The sequence below is a fragment of the Microtus pennsylvanicus genome, chromosome 16, assembly GCF_037038515.1.
Source record: "Microtus pennsylvanicus isolate mMicPen1 chromosome 16, mMicPen1.hap1, whole genome shotgun sequence".
NCBI classification, from domain to species: Eukaryota; Metazoa; Chordata; class Mammalia; order Rodentia; family Cricetidae; genus Microtus; species Microtus pennsylvanicus.
In genome coordinates this window covers 4,992,438-5,009,549 of record NC_134594.1, presented here as the reverse complement: position 1 = coordinate 5,009,549, position 17,112 = coordinate 4,992,438, and the positions used below count along the sequence as shown (strand labels likewise).

The 17,112-nt window shown below is 44.3% G+C and overlaps 1 protein-coding gene across 1 annotated transcript in view; it reads right to left on the bottom strand.

The window, feature by feature from the left end:
- Window positions 1-3,173, bottom strand: part of Nceh1 (neutral cholesterol ester hydrolase 1) — a 62,311-nt gene extending 59,138 nt beyond the window's left edge. Inside the window, exon 1 of the mRNA XM_075950419.1 lies at window positions 2,814-3,173. Coding sequence (XP_075806534.1) covers window positions 2,814-2,951 — 138 coding nt within the window. The 5' untranslated portion in view covers window positions 2,952-3,173. The remainder of the gene's footprint in view (window positions 1-2,813) is intronic.
- Window positions 3,174-17,112: the final 13,939 nt, after the last annotated feature.

The following is a 17,112-nucleotide window of genomic DNA, read 5'->3' as shown; positions in this document are numbered from 1 at the left end:
CATAGCACGCTGCACTCAAACTTCTGGATGTTAGAAAGTAGGCCCAGCCCAATTTCTTAAATAACTTCAACTGCTGTTTTATTTGAGTCAAACCATCTAAACCAAAACTGTTTGGCAAACAAGGTTGTGCCAACTTCACGGAAGCTCTCTAGGTTTTCTGTTTGGTTGGTTGGTTTTTGGTGTTTCATGACAGGGTTTGTCTGTGCAACCTGGCTGTCCTGAAATTCACTCTGGAGACCAGGCTGGCCACAAACTACAGAGATCCTTCTGCCTCTGCCTCCCAAGTGCTGGGATTGAAGGTGTGCACCACTGCCACCCAGTTTGTCTTGTTGTTTGAACAAAATGGACGACCCTACAGATTTCCCCTACTAACTATGGTGGAACTCTGAACAACACTGAAGCTCAGGACAGCCCTGCCCTGGGGTTTGGAAGGTGCGCTGGGGAAGAACAGCCTCCCTCCAATACACAGACTGCAAGGCATGCTGGGGAAGAACAGCCTCCCTCCAACACACAGACTGCAAGGCATGCTGGGGAAGAACAGCCTCCCTCCAACACACAGACTGCAAGGCATGCTGGGGAAGAACAGCCTCCCTCCAACACACAGACTGCAAGGCATGCTGGGGAAGAACAGCCTCCCTCTTACACACAGACTGCAAGGCATGCTGGGGAAGAAAAATCTCCCTCCGACACACAGACTGCAAGGCATGCTGGGGAAGAAACGCCTCCCTCCACCACAGAGATTGCAAGGCATGCTGGGGAAGAACAGCCTCCCTCTTACACACAGACTGCAAGGCATGCTGGGGAAGAAAAGCCTCCCTCCGACACACAGACTGCAAGGCATGCTGGGGAAGAAAAGCCTCTCTCCACCACAGAGATGGCAAGGCATGCTGGGGAAGAAAAGCCTCCCTCCAACACACAGACTGCAAGGCATGCTGGGGAAGAAACACCTCTCTCCAACACACAGACTGCAAGGCATGCTGGGGAAGAAATGCCTCTCTCCAACACACAGACTGAGGCTTTTAAACAAACTCCTGGGAGCCTCAGGAGCCAAGGCAGGAAGATGATGCGCTGAAGGCCAGTTTGAACTACTTAACTGCTACAAGGAGCAAGATCTGGATTCCAAAAATCAAAAATAAGAAAAAGAAAACAACCTATAATCTGACACTAGGGATGTGAAGAAGGAAGGATCAGGAGTTTAAAGTCACCCTTGACTACATAGCAAATTCATAGCTAGCCTCAGCTACATGACACATTGTCTCAAACAACACACTCTGTTAAAGCCTAGATAAGAGGTCCAGGCCTGTAATCCCAGTGTTTGGGAGGTGGAGGCAGGACCAAGAGTTCAAGCCCAGACTGGGCTACTCATCCAGGCCAGACAGAATTACATAATGAGACCCTGTCTACAAAAAAAGAACAAAACCAGCTGGAGCTTATGGGCTAAGAGTACTGGTCCTGGGTTCATTCCCAACACCCATATGAAGGCTCATAACCCTCCATAGCTACAGTCCCAAGTGATTCAACGTGCCCTTCTGGCCTCTGTGGGCATGGCACCCACGTGGTACACAGACATACATTCAGGCAAAACACCCATAAATAAAAATAAATAATAAATAATGCAATGCATGTTCACATACTTAAAAAAAAGAGAGAGCGGGGCGGTGGTGCTGCATGGCCTTTAATCTCAGCGCTAAGGAGGCAGGGGCAGGTGCATCCCTGAGTCTGAGGCCAGGACAGCCTGGGATTACACAGAGATCACAAAAAGACCAAAATCCAAACAAACCACAAAGCCCCCAGTATTAAGGCTCAGAGATGGGCAGAAGTAAAAGGTGACTTGATTGTGGAGGAGCGTTGGGAACCTGGATAAGGTAGACATCTCAAAAATACTATCCACTCATGTTAGCTGCCGACTGGTTCTGACAGTAAAAACAACCCTCCTACCGTGGAATAAACTAAACAGTTGCACTGTCCTGCCCATGGGGGGCGCAACCTACATAGGCAGGGTACAGTGCAGAGAAACGCCATCCTATCAGGTTAAAGAAGGCCAGAGCGCGCCTTAGCTCGGGCCAAGGTTATTTCCCCAATGTCGGAGGACACGAAACAAACTCGGCCAGCAAACAGAAAGCACAGTCTGCAAACAAGGACCTTTACAGCCCTCCGGGTCTCCCAGCCTCCTTTTCCAGGGCTGAGCTGAGAGGTGCCAGGAAGAGAATCGAAGGTCAGAGCAGTTAGCGCTAAGGCCTGGGGACGTTGGGAAGCTGCCCGCGCCCGCTTCTGCTTTTCGGGGAATCACAATCCCTTTCGCTAAAAATATTTAACTCCTCCTCTGCCCGCGGGTGGGAAAGCGAAGGTGGGGGCAGGGTGGTTTTCTAAATGCTGAAGGTTTTGGCCCAAGACTCTGCAAACCAAGAAAGCAGCGGCGCAATTTAAGACCTAGGAAAGATTAAACAGCTGTCACGGAGACGACAGGCGAGAACTTCACCTGTTTCCAGACGCAGGTCTAACCCTCGGACTTCAAGAATGCGAACACCATCGGACTAGGGGTCCTGGGGAAGCGCGCACTCGGGATAGCAAGGGTGACACGGGTGAACCCGTCGCATTGCAAGGATGCAAATACAACAGCCAGGGAATCAGAAGAAGCGATAGGGAGGGGAGATGCGCGTTCACGGGAACACTGGCGACTTGGGGGTGTTCCTATTGCAGTGCAAGGATGCAAACGTGACACCCTCAAGGGCCCACGGGCAACCAGGACAAACGATGGGGGTTTCGTTCAGGGGAGCAGGGGCGACACCGGGCATTCCCTTCGCTCTGCTCACCACTTGCTGCGCGCCGCGGAAAGTGGCGTCCAGCAGCATCAGTTTCCAGGGGTCGGACACCGCTCCGGGCAATGGGATGTACACGTAGTAGGCGGCCAGCGCCAGCAGCGCGGCCAGTAGGACGCACGATGACCTCATTGTCCTCAGGCCGGGATGTCCGGAGCTGACCACGGTACGGTGCGATGCTACCCGGAGACCGCCGGCAAGTTTCTGCCAGCCTCAGCTGCTGCTTCACGTGTTCTTCTTAAGGCTGTGAGCCAATCACAGGCTGCGTCGGGAGGAAGTGGGAGCACGGACGTGCCCCCTCCGCGGTGTCCTTGCGAAGAGCTGCGGGCTGGCCAGGTTGCAGGAAGCGCTGTGGTGCTGCAGCGCCGGGAGGACGAACAGCAGCCTCTGGCGGGCACTGTGAGTATGACAGGCTGCGATGCCAAGCTGCCTTCTGCAGGTTTGCGAAGGGGTTCCAGGCCAGCCTGAGCTACTTGAAACAGTCTCAGAAGAAAAACTAACAGGAACAAACAAAAAGTTGGGTTTAACATGCAACATACCGAACATCATTCACTCTACAAATAACACCCGGCCCACACCAAGAACTAGAAGAGCTGGAGAACAAGACCGTGAAGTCTCTTGTATGCGGTCCGGTGACTAAATCCAGGACTATGTCAGGCAAGCACTTTACCGCTGAGCTGCAACCCAGCCCTTGGATATTTTTGAGACAGAATCTCAGGCTATCATAAAACCATCCTCTTGCCTCAGGCTCTACATTCTGAGAGGAGCTTTATGTATGCATATTACATTTTTTGACTCTTTGAGACAGTTCCATGGAGCCCAGGCTAGCCCTTTTCTGTAACTGTGAACTTCAAATCCTTCTGCCTACCTGAATTTCCCAAGTACGGTTACTGTTATTTGCCAACAGGCTGCACTTGATCTTTTTAATTTTTTGTCTCATTATTGAGGGGGGAGTTGTAAAGTACAAGGAAAATACGTACAAGAAGCCCAATGATAACAAAAGTAATAACCGACATACAGAATGCTTATTGTGAGCTAAATTCTATGGTAAGCACTCCAAAAAGATTAATGTGTCTAGTTTTATTAACAATTCTGGGACGCACTATTGTTGCTTGGAAAACAGAGGCCTTGAAAGAAGCAGACACGCATTGCTGGCACACACTTTCAATCCCTGAACTTGAGCGGCAGAGGCAGGAGAATTTCTATGCATTTGAGGCCAGCCTAGTCTACATAGTGAGTCCCAGACGAGCCAGGGTTACATAGTCAGATCTTGTCAAAGAAAGGGAGGAAAAGAGGGAATGAGGGGAAAGGAAGGAAAGAAGGGGGGAAGGGGAAAGGAGGAAGGAAGGAAGGAAGGAAGGAAGGAAGGAAGGAAGGAAGGCAGAAAGAAAAAAAGAAAGAAAGAAAGAAAGAAAGAAAGAAAGAAAGAAAGAAAGAAAGAGCATTATCCCTAATCATCAGTCTGGTGAGAGCTGGGATCCAGGACCCATGATGTTTTGTCCCCCATAGCTCCTGCTAAGAAATGAGAACACAAGCCGGGCGGTGGTGGCGCACGCCTTTAATCCCAGCACTCGGGAGGCAGAGGCAGGCGGATCTCTGTGAGTTCGAGACCAGACTGGTCTACAAGAGCTAGTTCCAGGACAGGCTCCAAAACCACAGAGAAACCCTGTCTCGAAAAAACCAAAAAAATAAAAAATAAAAAAAATAAAAAAAAAAAGAAATGAGAACACAAGCTGAGGAGAAAGTTCTCTGCTTGTCCAGCACATAAAAAGCTGTGACTTTACTCCTGGCATCTCAAGAACAGGGTGTGTCTTCACAGGCTCCTAAGCCCAGGAATCAGCAAGTGTGCAGAATTTCAAGGTCACCCTTACTGTGGCAGGACCAGTAAAGAGAGGAGGTTGAGTCCCGAGCAGGCTGTCCAAGAGCGAGCCTAAAACCGTACAGAGATGTGTCCTCTCTGTCCAGGCAGCACGTCAAATATGCCATGGGAAAGGCCACGGAGGAATGTTGTTTTAGCTACTACAAGAGTCTTACTTCTTGAAGAAATCAGTGTTCTGAACTGCCTGACCCAGAGCCGCAAACAGATATTATCAAACTGTCACATTCAGCATTTCCTGTGGGTCACTCGTTGCTTTCGAGCGAGGTGCTCTTGGGCCTCTTTGCCACACCTTACACACAGTACCTTGTTCTGATTCGAAGGCATGGAGAAGGTACGCAAGAGAAAGGGGGAACAAGGTTTATGACTAAAGCTACCTGTTCAGCCTGTGAAAGCTGACTGCATGGGGAGTCCCATGGTATGGCAAGATGGACGTTGTTTTCTTAAACGTAAGTTAAATCAAACATGCCGGGCACATAGTCTATGGTTTGAAATGATCTCAAAGCATATGGGTAACTTGGTTCCTGTAACTGGAAGTTTCTCTCCCGCCCAACAGTTCCCAAAGAGCCAATATTTGAAGCTTGATATTTATTGCAAACTGTTTGGCCTATTAGCTCAGTCTTATTATTAACTACATCTTACAGCTTTAAATGAACCCATTTCAATTATTCTATATTTTACCACAAGACTCTCGGTTTGGTACCTCACATCTTGATTCTCCAGTGACTGCTACCATCTCTCTGACTCCACTGTTTTTAATCCCTGTATCTGTTTATTTTTCCCGCCTGGCTCTATTCTGCCTGGCTATTGGTCAAATAAGCTTCTTTATTAACCAATGGTAATAAAATATATTCACACCGTACAGAAGGACATCCCACATCAGGTTACAATATCATATTTATGATCAGCAGACTTTTGAGTAAATGCCATTTGATTATCTGATAAGCTGAAATTCCGAGGGAAAAAAGCCACAAATACGTCAAAGTGTCTTTAATGCTGATTAACTCATTAGAGTTTAATGATTGTGGGGACCTGGAGTGGTACAGCTCTGGAGTCGAACTATCTTAGGCTGATTTTGTTCATTTTCCCTCAACTGTTCCTAAAGGACTCTTTTTCATTGAGAAATCTTCTGTGCTCAGGAACAGTCATTCGGCCATTTGTGAGAGTCCAACTCTGTATCTTTGATAGTCTCTGCCTCCTGGTTAGGAATGATGGACTTAGTAACACATTGCTGGACTCTGTGCTGTATTCCAGAAAAGCCTCCTCATAGCCGTCCCCCTTTTTATCAGGCCGGTTGTCCTTCAACTTGGGTACATTCTGGACCTTTATGCCTTATCAGACGTGTGGATTTGAAACACGTTCTTAGATTCTTTGTCTTACATGTACACTCTGGAGTTTATTTTGTTGTGTGAAAGCTCTTCGGCTGTATGAAATCTCATTTTTGTATTTCTGCTCTTTCTGTGTCTTTTGGTTCGTGTCACAATATTTCTTTCCCAAACAGATGTCATGACGTTCTCACTTCTGTTCTCAACTGTGGAAAAAGTTCAGTTGTCAGAGTTAAGTCTCGCGTCCATTTGGATTGAGTGTATGTGAGTTGTAAGATGAGGATCTAATTGCACTCTACTTTTTATAAATAAAAAACTTGCAAATAAAAAGATTCTATTTTCTAAAATAAATAAATGAAGAAAGAAAGAAAGAAAGGAAGGAAGGAAGGAAGGAAGGAAGGAAGGAAGGAAGAAAGAAAGAAAGAAAGAAAGAAAGAAAGAAAGAAAGAAAGAAAAACCAGGGACTAGGGAGAAGGCTCCTGAGCAAGAGCAAGCATTCCACTGCTTAGCTATTTTCCTAGTTATACTATGAAAATTTTATTTTGAGGTAAGGTCTTGATAAATAGTTGAGCCTACCCCGAACCTGGGAATTCTCTTGCATCCACCTCCCAAGTGGGTCACAATACCCCCTATGTTGCTTGTTTTTGTAAGATCTTGATGTGAATTAAAATTCGAGCCAGGTGTCTGTTCTTATTATCATCCCACCTACATTAAAGATCTAAGGTCTACTTTAGACTATTTGATGCAAAAATAAGAAGAAATGTAAACTGTACGTCAGAAGCTCCACTCTGGGAGGGACTCCAGAACTTGGGCTACTGAGTATTAGTTGTTCTTTCATCTTTATTTGTTACCATGACTCTAAAGGTAATCAACATTTTTATAATTCTATGGAGGCAACATCTAAGAAGAATCACAAACAGTAATGATAATCAAACAGAAACAGTAAAAACCACACATTTATAGCCATAAAATTAATACTTTTTTTTAACAGATAGAAGCTTGAAAGTAGTAATAGTCTTGGCTATAAACATGATTTTATAATTTTAGTTGTTAGATGTACATATAAAATTTGAGATTTTTATTTGCTTAGTTTTAAACAAGAACTTGAATTTGCTTTGTAGCCCAGAATAGCCTAAAACTTACAATCTTTTTCCCTGATCTCCAGCACTGGGGTTATAGCTGTCCCCAACCTGCACAACTAAGATTATCTCTTAGACTTATGATTTTAATAATTCTGAACATGGTATGGTGATTGGTAAATATCTGTAGCTCCAACATTCAGGAGGCAAAGTCAGGAGGATCAGAGCTTCAAGGCAAGCATTGAATACATAGTCAATAAGGTTAGCCTGAGTAACATGAGACCCTCTCTCAATAAAAAACAAAAACAAAGAGTATCTTCTAACCTGGTTACATGAGACCCTCTCTCAAACAAACAAACAAATAAACAAAACCCAAAACAAATAAAAAAACAAGAGTATCTTTTTTGTTTTGTATATTTTTAAAATAAATGCATTTTACAATGTCCAACTGTTAAGTCAAATCTTAAGAAGAGCCTCTCCGCTGATGAAAAATAACTCCAATTAGACCAGAGTAGACGAAATCAAAAATGCCGTGCTCTCGGGTAGACAGGAGCATGGCTGGGAGAAGACAGAGAGGGAGAGCACACACAAAACCCGAAGACCAGGTGTTCCTTTTTCTGTCTGAGCCTAAGTAGCTTGTGGGAATGGTCCTGACCCTCCCTGGGGAAGGGTCAGCGCTTGGCAGGCTTTTTGGCACTCCCTGGGGAGGGGTCAATACTTTGGCAGGCTTCCCAAGATGGAGTCCAGGCCAAGACAACTCCCAGGGGAAGAGGCTGGGGTGATGCTTCCAACTCAATATTACACCAACTCGATTTTATTTTTTTTCTCTTCTCTTTTTTTTTCTTACCCTTCCCCCCCCCCCTCTCTCTCTCTCTCGACACTTTTTTTTAAAATCACTGTACCCCAGGCAGGTTTGGAAAGTCCTACATAGACTAGACTGTCCGTGAACATTTTTTTAAGATAGTGACTCATTATGTAGCTCTGGCTGGCTTGGGACTTGCTATATAAACCAGGCTGGTCACAAAACTGACAGAGCTCTGCCTCCCAAAATGTCTAGGACTAAAGGTGTGTGACGACAGGGAGCTAGCCTTGAACTCTTGATCCTCCTGTCTCATCCTCTCATCCTTATAGCTTTTAAAATTATTATTATTATTATTTCAGGTTTTGTTTGTTTTGTTTGATTTTGCAATCTGAAATGAAGAGGTTTCTACTTTAAGTATCCAAGGTTTCCCAGGAAGCTGGACTCTCACCTTCCTTCCCCTGCTTGTGGATGTGCTTGTGGGCCAGTGAGATGGGTGAGCAGGTGGAAGCGTTTGTTGCCAAAGCTGAGCACCTGAGCTGGATTCCAGAGGTGCACACGGTGGAGGAGGGAGTTGATGCCCACAAGCTGTGTGTCCACGCACATACACTTGCAAAAAATACATAAGTAAATAAACATGATCTTTACAATGCTGTTCTTTCAGCTTTGGGGGAGAGTAGGTAAAAGACTTGGACCTTCTTGGTAACTCAACAGGACACCACAAGTTTCATAAGCAACTTGACAAAGTTCCTAGGGAGCATGACAAAGGTGACTCTCTTTCTTCACATTTAAATTGTAAAACTGGTCTGCATCCCTGTCTGGTGAGCTGTGCTGTGCAGCCATTTGAAGGAGAGTCACCCCAGGATGGAGTCTGAGCTCTCTGGCAGCAGGGGGAACCCCATATCTCTATTCAGAAGCATATTTATTGGCTGTCCATAAAGATTGTGTTTGGGATCCAACAAGTTCCTCATGTCAAAAGTCCCTCTGATTTATTCTGCATGTTATCTGAAGGAAATCGCAGCCTTAGTCCTTATTGTGTGCTGTCTGCATATCCAATAATACACGACCTCCAAGTGTGCTTGGATAATCTGTGACTAGAGATAGGCAATGGATGGATAACTCTTCCAGCAAAGCAAGTCTATAAATCATAGGAAACAATCACTGTTCTTTACATAATTTCCTCAAGGTCCGGGTACCTTCAACAAAATACACAAAAATGTTACCCTAACTGCAGTGATGTGGCTAGATTCCCACTACACATTAAGAGTTCTTTGAAAATGAGGAGAACTACCGATATAGATCAGGAATGGTGGTACATGTCTATAAATCCAGTACCCCAAGGCAGAACAGGGGAGATCTGAGGTGGATCTGGTCTAGGCAGCAATTTCCAGGACCGCCAGGGCAACATAGTGAGATTCGCGTCAAATACACCACAAGCTAAACTCTAATTCCAGAACCTGGGGGAGATGGAAACAGGAGAATTAGGAATTCAAGGTAATTCTTGGCTACCTAGTGAGCTCAGGGCTGACCTGGGCTACAAGAAACCGTCTCAAATAACATCCAAACAAAAACCAACAGCAGCAAAGAACCAAATCAAGTGAAGGGCAGTCACATCCCAATTTCTGAAGATAGACTATAAAACTTTAAGATAACTCTAAGGCCATTTCTGACAATGCTGAACCCCCTCAGTCTCAGCAGTAATGCTCCTCCCTTTCCCCTGGGAACCAAGGACCTAACAGCCACACATGCACATATGTTCTCCAGAAATTGGGGCAAGATAACCCATAAGATGTTGACTCAGTCCCTGAACAATTACCCACACACGTATGTTTTGACTCAGTCCCTGGGAAACGGGGTCAAAGTGACCTCTTACTTCATCTGATCTGGCAACCTCTCTCCAGCCAATTATTGGTAATAGCCCTTTCTAATAAGCCAATCATAATAGTCAAAGAACAACCCCCAGACACCCCCTTGCTTCTGTGGCTTTTTCCTTTAAAAGTATCCTGTACCAGGTATTCGGGGTCTTTCTGGCCTCTAATGCTGGAAGACCCTGTCATGACAGAATTAATAAACTCCTCATGCTTTTACATGCGCTGTGTTGTGAGAGGTGGTCTCTTGGGGCAACTCCTTGTTGGTGTTTGGACTCTAGGGTCCAACAAGACAATAAAATCACCACCAGCAAGGAAAGAACTTGAATTCGGAAGAATGAAACAATGTAATTTGAAATTACTGATAATGATCTAATTATTCAGTAGTATATGTAATGACTCTGCTTAATCTTCAAGGAGGAAGCATGCAAACTGTTAATGAAAAATTAAGGAAAATTATGTTTAATGAAGGAGAAAATGACCCAGTATTTTAATAGCATTCATAAAATAAGTTCAACTGGGTGTGAGGAAAAGGTGAAAATAAGGAGTGAGAGCATTTTCCATTTCCAGCGGCAGCTGGACCCAGCACCACGACTTCCACATTAATGCTCATTAGGGAAACATTTCCATACATTACATACATTAGCCAAAATCACCTCTCTATTGCAAATAATTAGCATAGATATAGAGTTTTGTGTTTTTCAGTTGTCCAGAAATGAGAGCCGTGTGATAGGATCAGAGCCTTCTGAGGCCGGGCATGGCAGAGTGCCTGCCTGCCATCCATTCACCCTAGGACTAACTCCAGCAGAGCATAAACCAGCTATGCTGCTGCACGTCCAGACCCCTTCACCTGGAAGGGAGTTATGAACTATACAGCGAGTCTGAAGACGCCCCAGCCTCATGGGCTCCTGTTTTTTATATTTATTTGTTTATTTATTTATTTGGTTTTTCTAGACAAGGTTTCTCTGTAGCTTTGGAGCCTGTCCTAGCTCTTGTAGACCAGGCTGGTCTCGAACTCACAAAGATCCGCCTGCCTCTGCCTCCCTAGTGCTGGGATTAAAGGCGTGTGCCACCACCACCCGGCTGGGCTCCTGTTTTAAAGAATTGTAATAGGAGCATATCCGTGTGTTTCATGGTTTTATTCCTACGCCTAACACAGTACCTGGAGGATAAATCCCAGTAACTAAATTGTTGTGCTCATTTGCTTCGTAGTGCTATAAAAACTGCCTGGTTACTTTATCTTATTTTTGGTGTGCTAATGTTTTGAAACAGGATCTCATGACCTTGAACTCCTGATTCCCCCTGCCTCCACCCCCCAAGTGCTGAGACTGCAGGGTCGTGCCACCGCAGCCACCCTGCTGGCTCACCTGAATTTCTGCTGATGTTCTGTTGTCCGCAATGTGGGGTTCCCTCACTTTCCCATGCCCCTTGGCACTTGGCATCTCACATTCTGTGAGAGTCCCCTGTGCTTTAGTTACTGTGTTACACCGTGGATTTGCAACTTCTTCTGGGTCCTATTGTCACCGGGCTCCAGATATGTGGGTTCCCACACCCAGGCCACTCCTTTGCACATTCTCTGCCACAAGATTTAATAATGTTCTCATGAGCAGAGTGACTTCCTGGGGAAGCCCATGTCAGTTACACCGGGCCTAGTGACAAAGGCTTGCCAACCCAACCACTCAGAAGACTGCAGCAAGAATGAGGTAATACAGTTCACTGGATTTTAAATACAATAACCCTCATTTATCATAATGGATGGCCACAGGAATTTTCTAACTTTTATATGTCTATGTCCAAGATATTTTTCTTTCTTCCCACTCCTCCTTCCTATTCCAAGATCTTGTAGTGGTACATTAATCAATAAATGGTCCCTCGTCTTCTATTTGCTCATTTTATGTAAAAAACAGTAAATATTGCTTAAACATTTGACAGAATTCCCATTAAGATATAATCTGAAATCCACTTACATCATACAGTTATATAACCAAGGTCAAATAGCCACTGCTTTTGAAGAGTTGGATACTATGGTGGTTTGAGTGAGCATGTCCCTCACAGGGTCTGACATTTGAACGCTTGGTTCCCAGGTGGTGGTGCTGTTTGGGGAGGTCTGTGAGGTAAGGCCTTTCTAGAGCAAATACATCACTGGGGGTGGGTTTTGACGACTCGAAGCCTCACAGTACCCCCAGTTCACTCTCTCTTCCTCCTGCCTACAGTTCCAGAAGTGAGCTCTCAGACGCTCCCCATGCCTGCTGCCTGCTGCCTGCTGCCTGCTGCCTGCTGTCTGCTGCCTGCTGCCTGCCACACTTCTCTGCTATGATGGAGGCTTCACCCTCTAGGACCGTAAGTCCAAATAAACCCATTCCTATATCAGTTGCTTTGGTCACGGTGTTTTATCACAGTAACAGAAAAGTAACTGATATAGGTGCTTTATTTGTTTGGATGACCCGGAACTCACTATGCCAGTTAGACTAATTGGCTTCCTCTACCTTCTGAGTGCTAGGATTTCAGGTATGTGTCACCGTGCCAGGCCCCATTTTTATGTTAGCTGTACATAAACTTTCATTATTTCATTCACTTGAATTGCAACCACAATATGGCTGAATATAATCAAAGCACTCTGATTATCAGAGAACACTTTTCTGTAGAACTGATGGTCACTTTGGGATCTCAGATGTGATGATGACATGAAAGCCATTGACAGGTGTTGGTATATAACACATGAAAGACTATAATCTCGGCAAATGAATTGCCCGGATGTATAAACCTGAGCAAGCCTTAACTGAATCTGATTGGTAATGTTGAACATTAACATTCTTCCATTCATAACTGGACTGACTATGGTTCAAAAAGTCATTCAGTTTTTTGGATGATGTGCGCAAAATGTCATTTAAAATGTAAGTTATTTCACAACTCTGAGATTCCATCTTATACCTGTAACATGGCCAAGATCAAAACACCAATGACAATTTATGCTGGAGAGGTTGTGGGGTAAAGGGAACACTCCTGCATTGCTGGTGGGAGTGCAAGCTGGTACAGCCCCTTTGGATGTCTTTGTGGTGATTTCTCAGAAAATTAGGGAAAAAAACTTTCCTTAAGACCCAGTAATACCACTTTTGGGTATATATCCAAAGGATGCTCAATTGTACCACAAGGACACGTGTTCAGCTATGTTCATAGCAGCATTGTTTGTCATAGCCAGAACCTGGAAACAACATAAATGCCCCTCGACCAAAGACTGGATAAGGAAAACGTAGTATGTTTACACAATGGAGTACTACACAGCAGATAAAAATAATGACATCTTGAAATTTGCAGGTAAATGGATGGATCTAGAAAACATCATTTTGAGTGACATAACCCAGACCCAGAAAGACAAATATCATATGTACTCACTCATATGCGGTTTTTAAACATAAAGCAAAGAAAACCAGCCTACAAAATACAATCCCAGAGAACCTAGACAACAATGAGAACTCTAAGAGAGACATACATGATCTAATCTACAAGGAAAGTAGAAAAATCTCCTGAGTAAATTGGGAGCATGGGGACCTTGGGAGAAGGTTGAAGGGGAAAAGGCAGGGAGGGGAGCAGAGAAAAATGTATAGCTCAATAAAATAAATTAAAAATTCATTAAAAAGGGGCTGGAGAGATGGCTCAGTGGTTAAGAGCATTGCCTGCTCTTCCAAAGGTCCTGAGTTCAATTCCCAGCAACCACATGGTGGCTCACAACCATCTGTAAAGAGGTCTGGCGCCCTCTTCTGGCCTTCAGGCATACAAACAGAATATTGTGTACATAATAAATAAATAAATATTAAAAAAATGTTAAAAAAAATTCATTAAAAATTGTAAGTTATTTCAACCTTAATATAATTGTATTAATTCTGGGAAGACATCACTAAATTCATTATACCTGGTAAGAAACAGTATAATTACAAACACACAATAAAATTAATTAATGTAGAAAATTGTGAGTTCATGGCCTTATTATTTCAATATTTTTGCTATTTTCATGCTTTTAGGCACTGTGGATAAAATGCAGAGCAGAAGTACAGTGTCCTTTCAAGTATCAGAGATAGGAAACAAAACCAACATCTGTCCAGTCATTTAACCAATACCATAGAGGAGATATTTGTGGTGCTAGGAGCTGGAGAATGGGGATTCTGACCATGAGAACAGTTGGACCAGTCCTTAGGAAGCTATAAATGGACAAGCATAAATGTGATGATATTAAGGGAATGGAGACAGCGAGCTGGGGATGTAGCTCAGCATGCCCAGGTTCATGGGTTTATTCCCCAGCACCAACAAACAGGGCATAGCACTGCATGCCTGCCACCTCAGTTCCACACCTGTAACCTCAGCACTGGGGAAGTAGAGGCAGGAGGATCGGAAGATCAAGGTTATCCTTAGGTCTAGGATACCTTGTCTTAAACACACACACAAGCACACACACATGCACACGCGTTCACACACACACACTGGGAGCGAGAAGATAGAGGAACAAGTAGACTTGAAGGGCAGGCATAGACACTGCTAAAGAAGGCAAATTTAGAACTTAAGAGAAGAGCGATATGAATGGGGATAAGCTTAACACATCAGAGTCCACAAGACTCCAGGTTCAATTCTTTGCATTACATGGTTGGGGTTGCAGCTATCATGTAATAAGCAGGTATAGTTTAGATCAAACAGACGTACTAAGATGAAGCATTTTATAAAAGACATGACTTTAGATTTGTGCCATGTCATTTTGCGTACTGAAAGTAATTCTTAGGATTAGTTTTGAGAATGTGCTCTGGGCTAGAGACTGTTATTAGGTACTGGAGAGCAAAGCAATAAGGCTCCTATAGAATGCTTTATTTATTTATTTGTTCATTTACTTTTAGTTGGTTGTGTTGTTTGAGATAGGGTCATTGTAATACAAGACAGACTAGAACTCACTACAGCCCATACTGACCTTTAATTCTTGATCCTCCTGCCTCAGCCTCCTGAACACTAATTTTTGTTTGTTTATTAGAGTCAAAGCCACACTCTGTAGTCCAGGTTGGCTTGGGACTCACTGTGACGTTCAGGCTAGCATTTAATTCTTGGCAATCTTCCTGCATCTCCTTCCTGAATGTAAGTCACCACAGCTGTTCATTTTTCACTTTTAATTTATGTCTATGTCTGCATGAGCAGATGCCATGTGTGTGCCTACTGCCTGCAGAGGAGAGTGACAGATCATCTCTTCATCTCTCTAGTCCCTTTAGCCCATTTTTAAAAGAGGTAAAACATAGGTGGGCATTCATAGTGCATGCCTTTAATCCCAGCACTCTGGAGGCAGAGGCAGGTGACTATCCAAGTTCAAGGCTACAACGGTCTACACAGTGAGTTCTAGGACAACCAAGGCTACATGGAGGACACCTGTCTCAAAATTCAGAAAGACAAAAAAGAACAACAAAAGGTAAAACGTATGTATTACGGTAAGTATATTGGTGCTTTTCTATGCATACTGTACGAGAACAGATTAATAGACATGAGCCTTTCGATCTTGGTTTTGCCACTTTCTAGTTAGCTAACCTTGCATGACCTCTTTGTTGTGGATCTTGGAAAAGGTCATCTGTAAAATTAAAAAATGAAACCAGTGAACAGGGTGAGGTTTTCTTCTCCGAGCTAACAATTGCTAATCTAATTACCTAATTTAAACTAATGCTTTCCGTTTTTGCTTCACCTAGGGAGCTAATTCTAGTGCCCAGCAAAGCACCAGGGCTACCTTTGCAGCGCTGCAAACGGTGTCAAGTGATTCACAGCCTAATCACTCACATGAATAAAGCGAAGGTTCATATACTAATTACTGACTGTCGAAGTGTGCAAAGCAGCTTCTTCTGGCTCACTCTGGCTACAAAGCTTGTTTTGCAGGGAAGGGTGACAGGATAGAAGATGCTGTAGCATAGCCAACTTGGAAGTGTGACAATTTCATTGGAAAATGCTAATAGTTTTTTAAAAAATTGATAGAAATTTCATGGCTATTCATTAAAATAAAGCTTCAAATGAAATTCTTAGCAGGTATGACTCTTTGTAAATGTGTGTGTGTGTGTGTGTGTGTGTGTGTGTGTGTGTGTGTGTTTATAGATGCGGCCAGTGTGAGTTATATGAGACTGTCTCAAAACAGAAACAAAACCAGGGTAATCTACACATTGCAACCTTTAATACTTGACTTCATGGTGTGTAGTGAGATGTAGTAGGGAAGATGTATATAAACAGCTAGTATCAGACAAAAATGGGCAGAGGCCAGGTGGTGGTAGTGCATGCCTTAAATCCGAATACTAGGGAGAAAGAGGCAAGAGGATCTCTGCAAAGTCAAGGTCAGCCTGGTCCAGGGCAGAACTATACAGAAAAACCCTGCCTCTAACACACACACACACACACACACACACACACACACACACACACACACACACACACACACACGAGACCAGTATTGCTGAGGTTTAAGTCTCCGAACTATTTCCTCAGAGTCTGCACACAGAGGGGGTGCACTGAGGGCCAAGTTTGCATCTCAGGTTGTAATATGTAAATGTCACCCAGGTAGTGCTGGTTTTATGTCATTAACTGTGGGATGACTACCGAAGACATCAGCAGCTGTGTAATGAAGTTGACTTGAGCCTGTAAGATGAGTTATAGGTGCTGTGGTGGGCAAAGAGAAACGGGGTTGCCTAAGCCCAGATCATGAGTGCATCCCAGATATTGGTCACTGTTGGACTTCGGTTTGCTGTGATCTCATTATGTTTGTGGTTCTTCCCTCTTAATTTCTGCAAGTGACTAGTGTAAGTGTTGCAGCTTGAGAGAAAAGGTTTCCCTAGTGGAGGTGTCGCAGCTCTGAAGATAAAGGGAGAAGGATGGGGGAGGGAAGGCTTGCTGTTCCAGAGCCTCAACGAGTTTATAACTAAATTGGTAGAGTCACCTAAGACTGAGAGGGCCTGAGGAAACAAGCTCCACCGGGAGCAGAAGCCAAAGCAAATCCAGTCCTGGAAGCCAACCCAGTCCTGGGACACTGGCAGATCAAGATTGAGCCAGCGACCTGACTCAGAGTCAGCGATCTCCACCAGAACAGGTCCAACTCCAAGCCAGGGACTTCTGCAGAAGGGGATCCAGACCAGGACTTACAGAAACAGGGCAAAGCCGGCAACCTGGACCAAAGTAGGCCTGAGACAGCAAGGGAGCAGAACAAAGCACAGTAGCACTGAGCTATCACCAGGAACACAGAAAACCAATGGGGTAACTAGAACTGTGGCACTGTCTGTACCACAAGGAACAACCATCTGAGCTTTGGATTCACTGGCACCTAGAAGATTATTCAACAGAATCTCAGA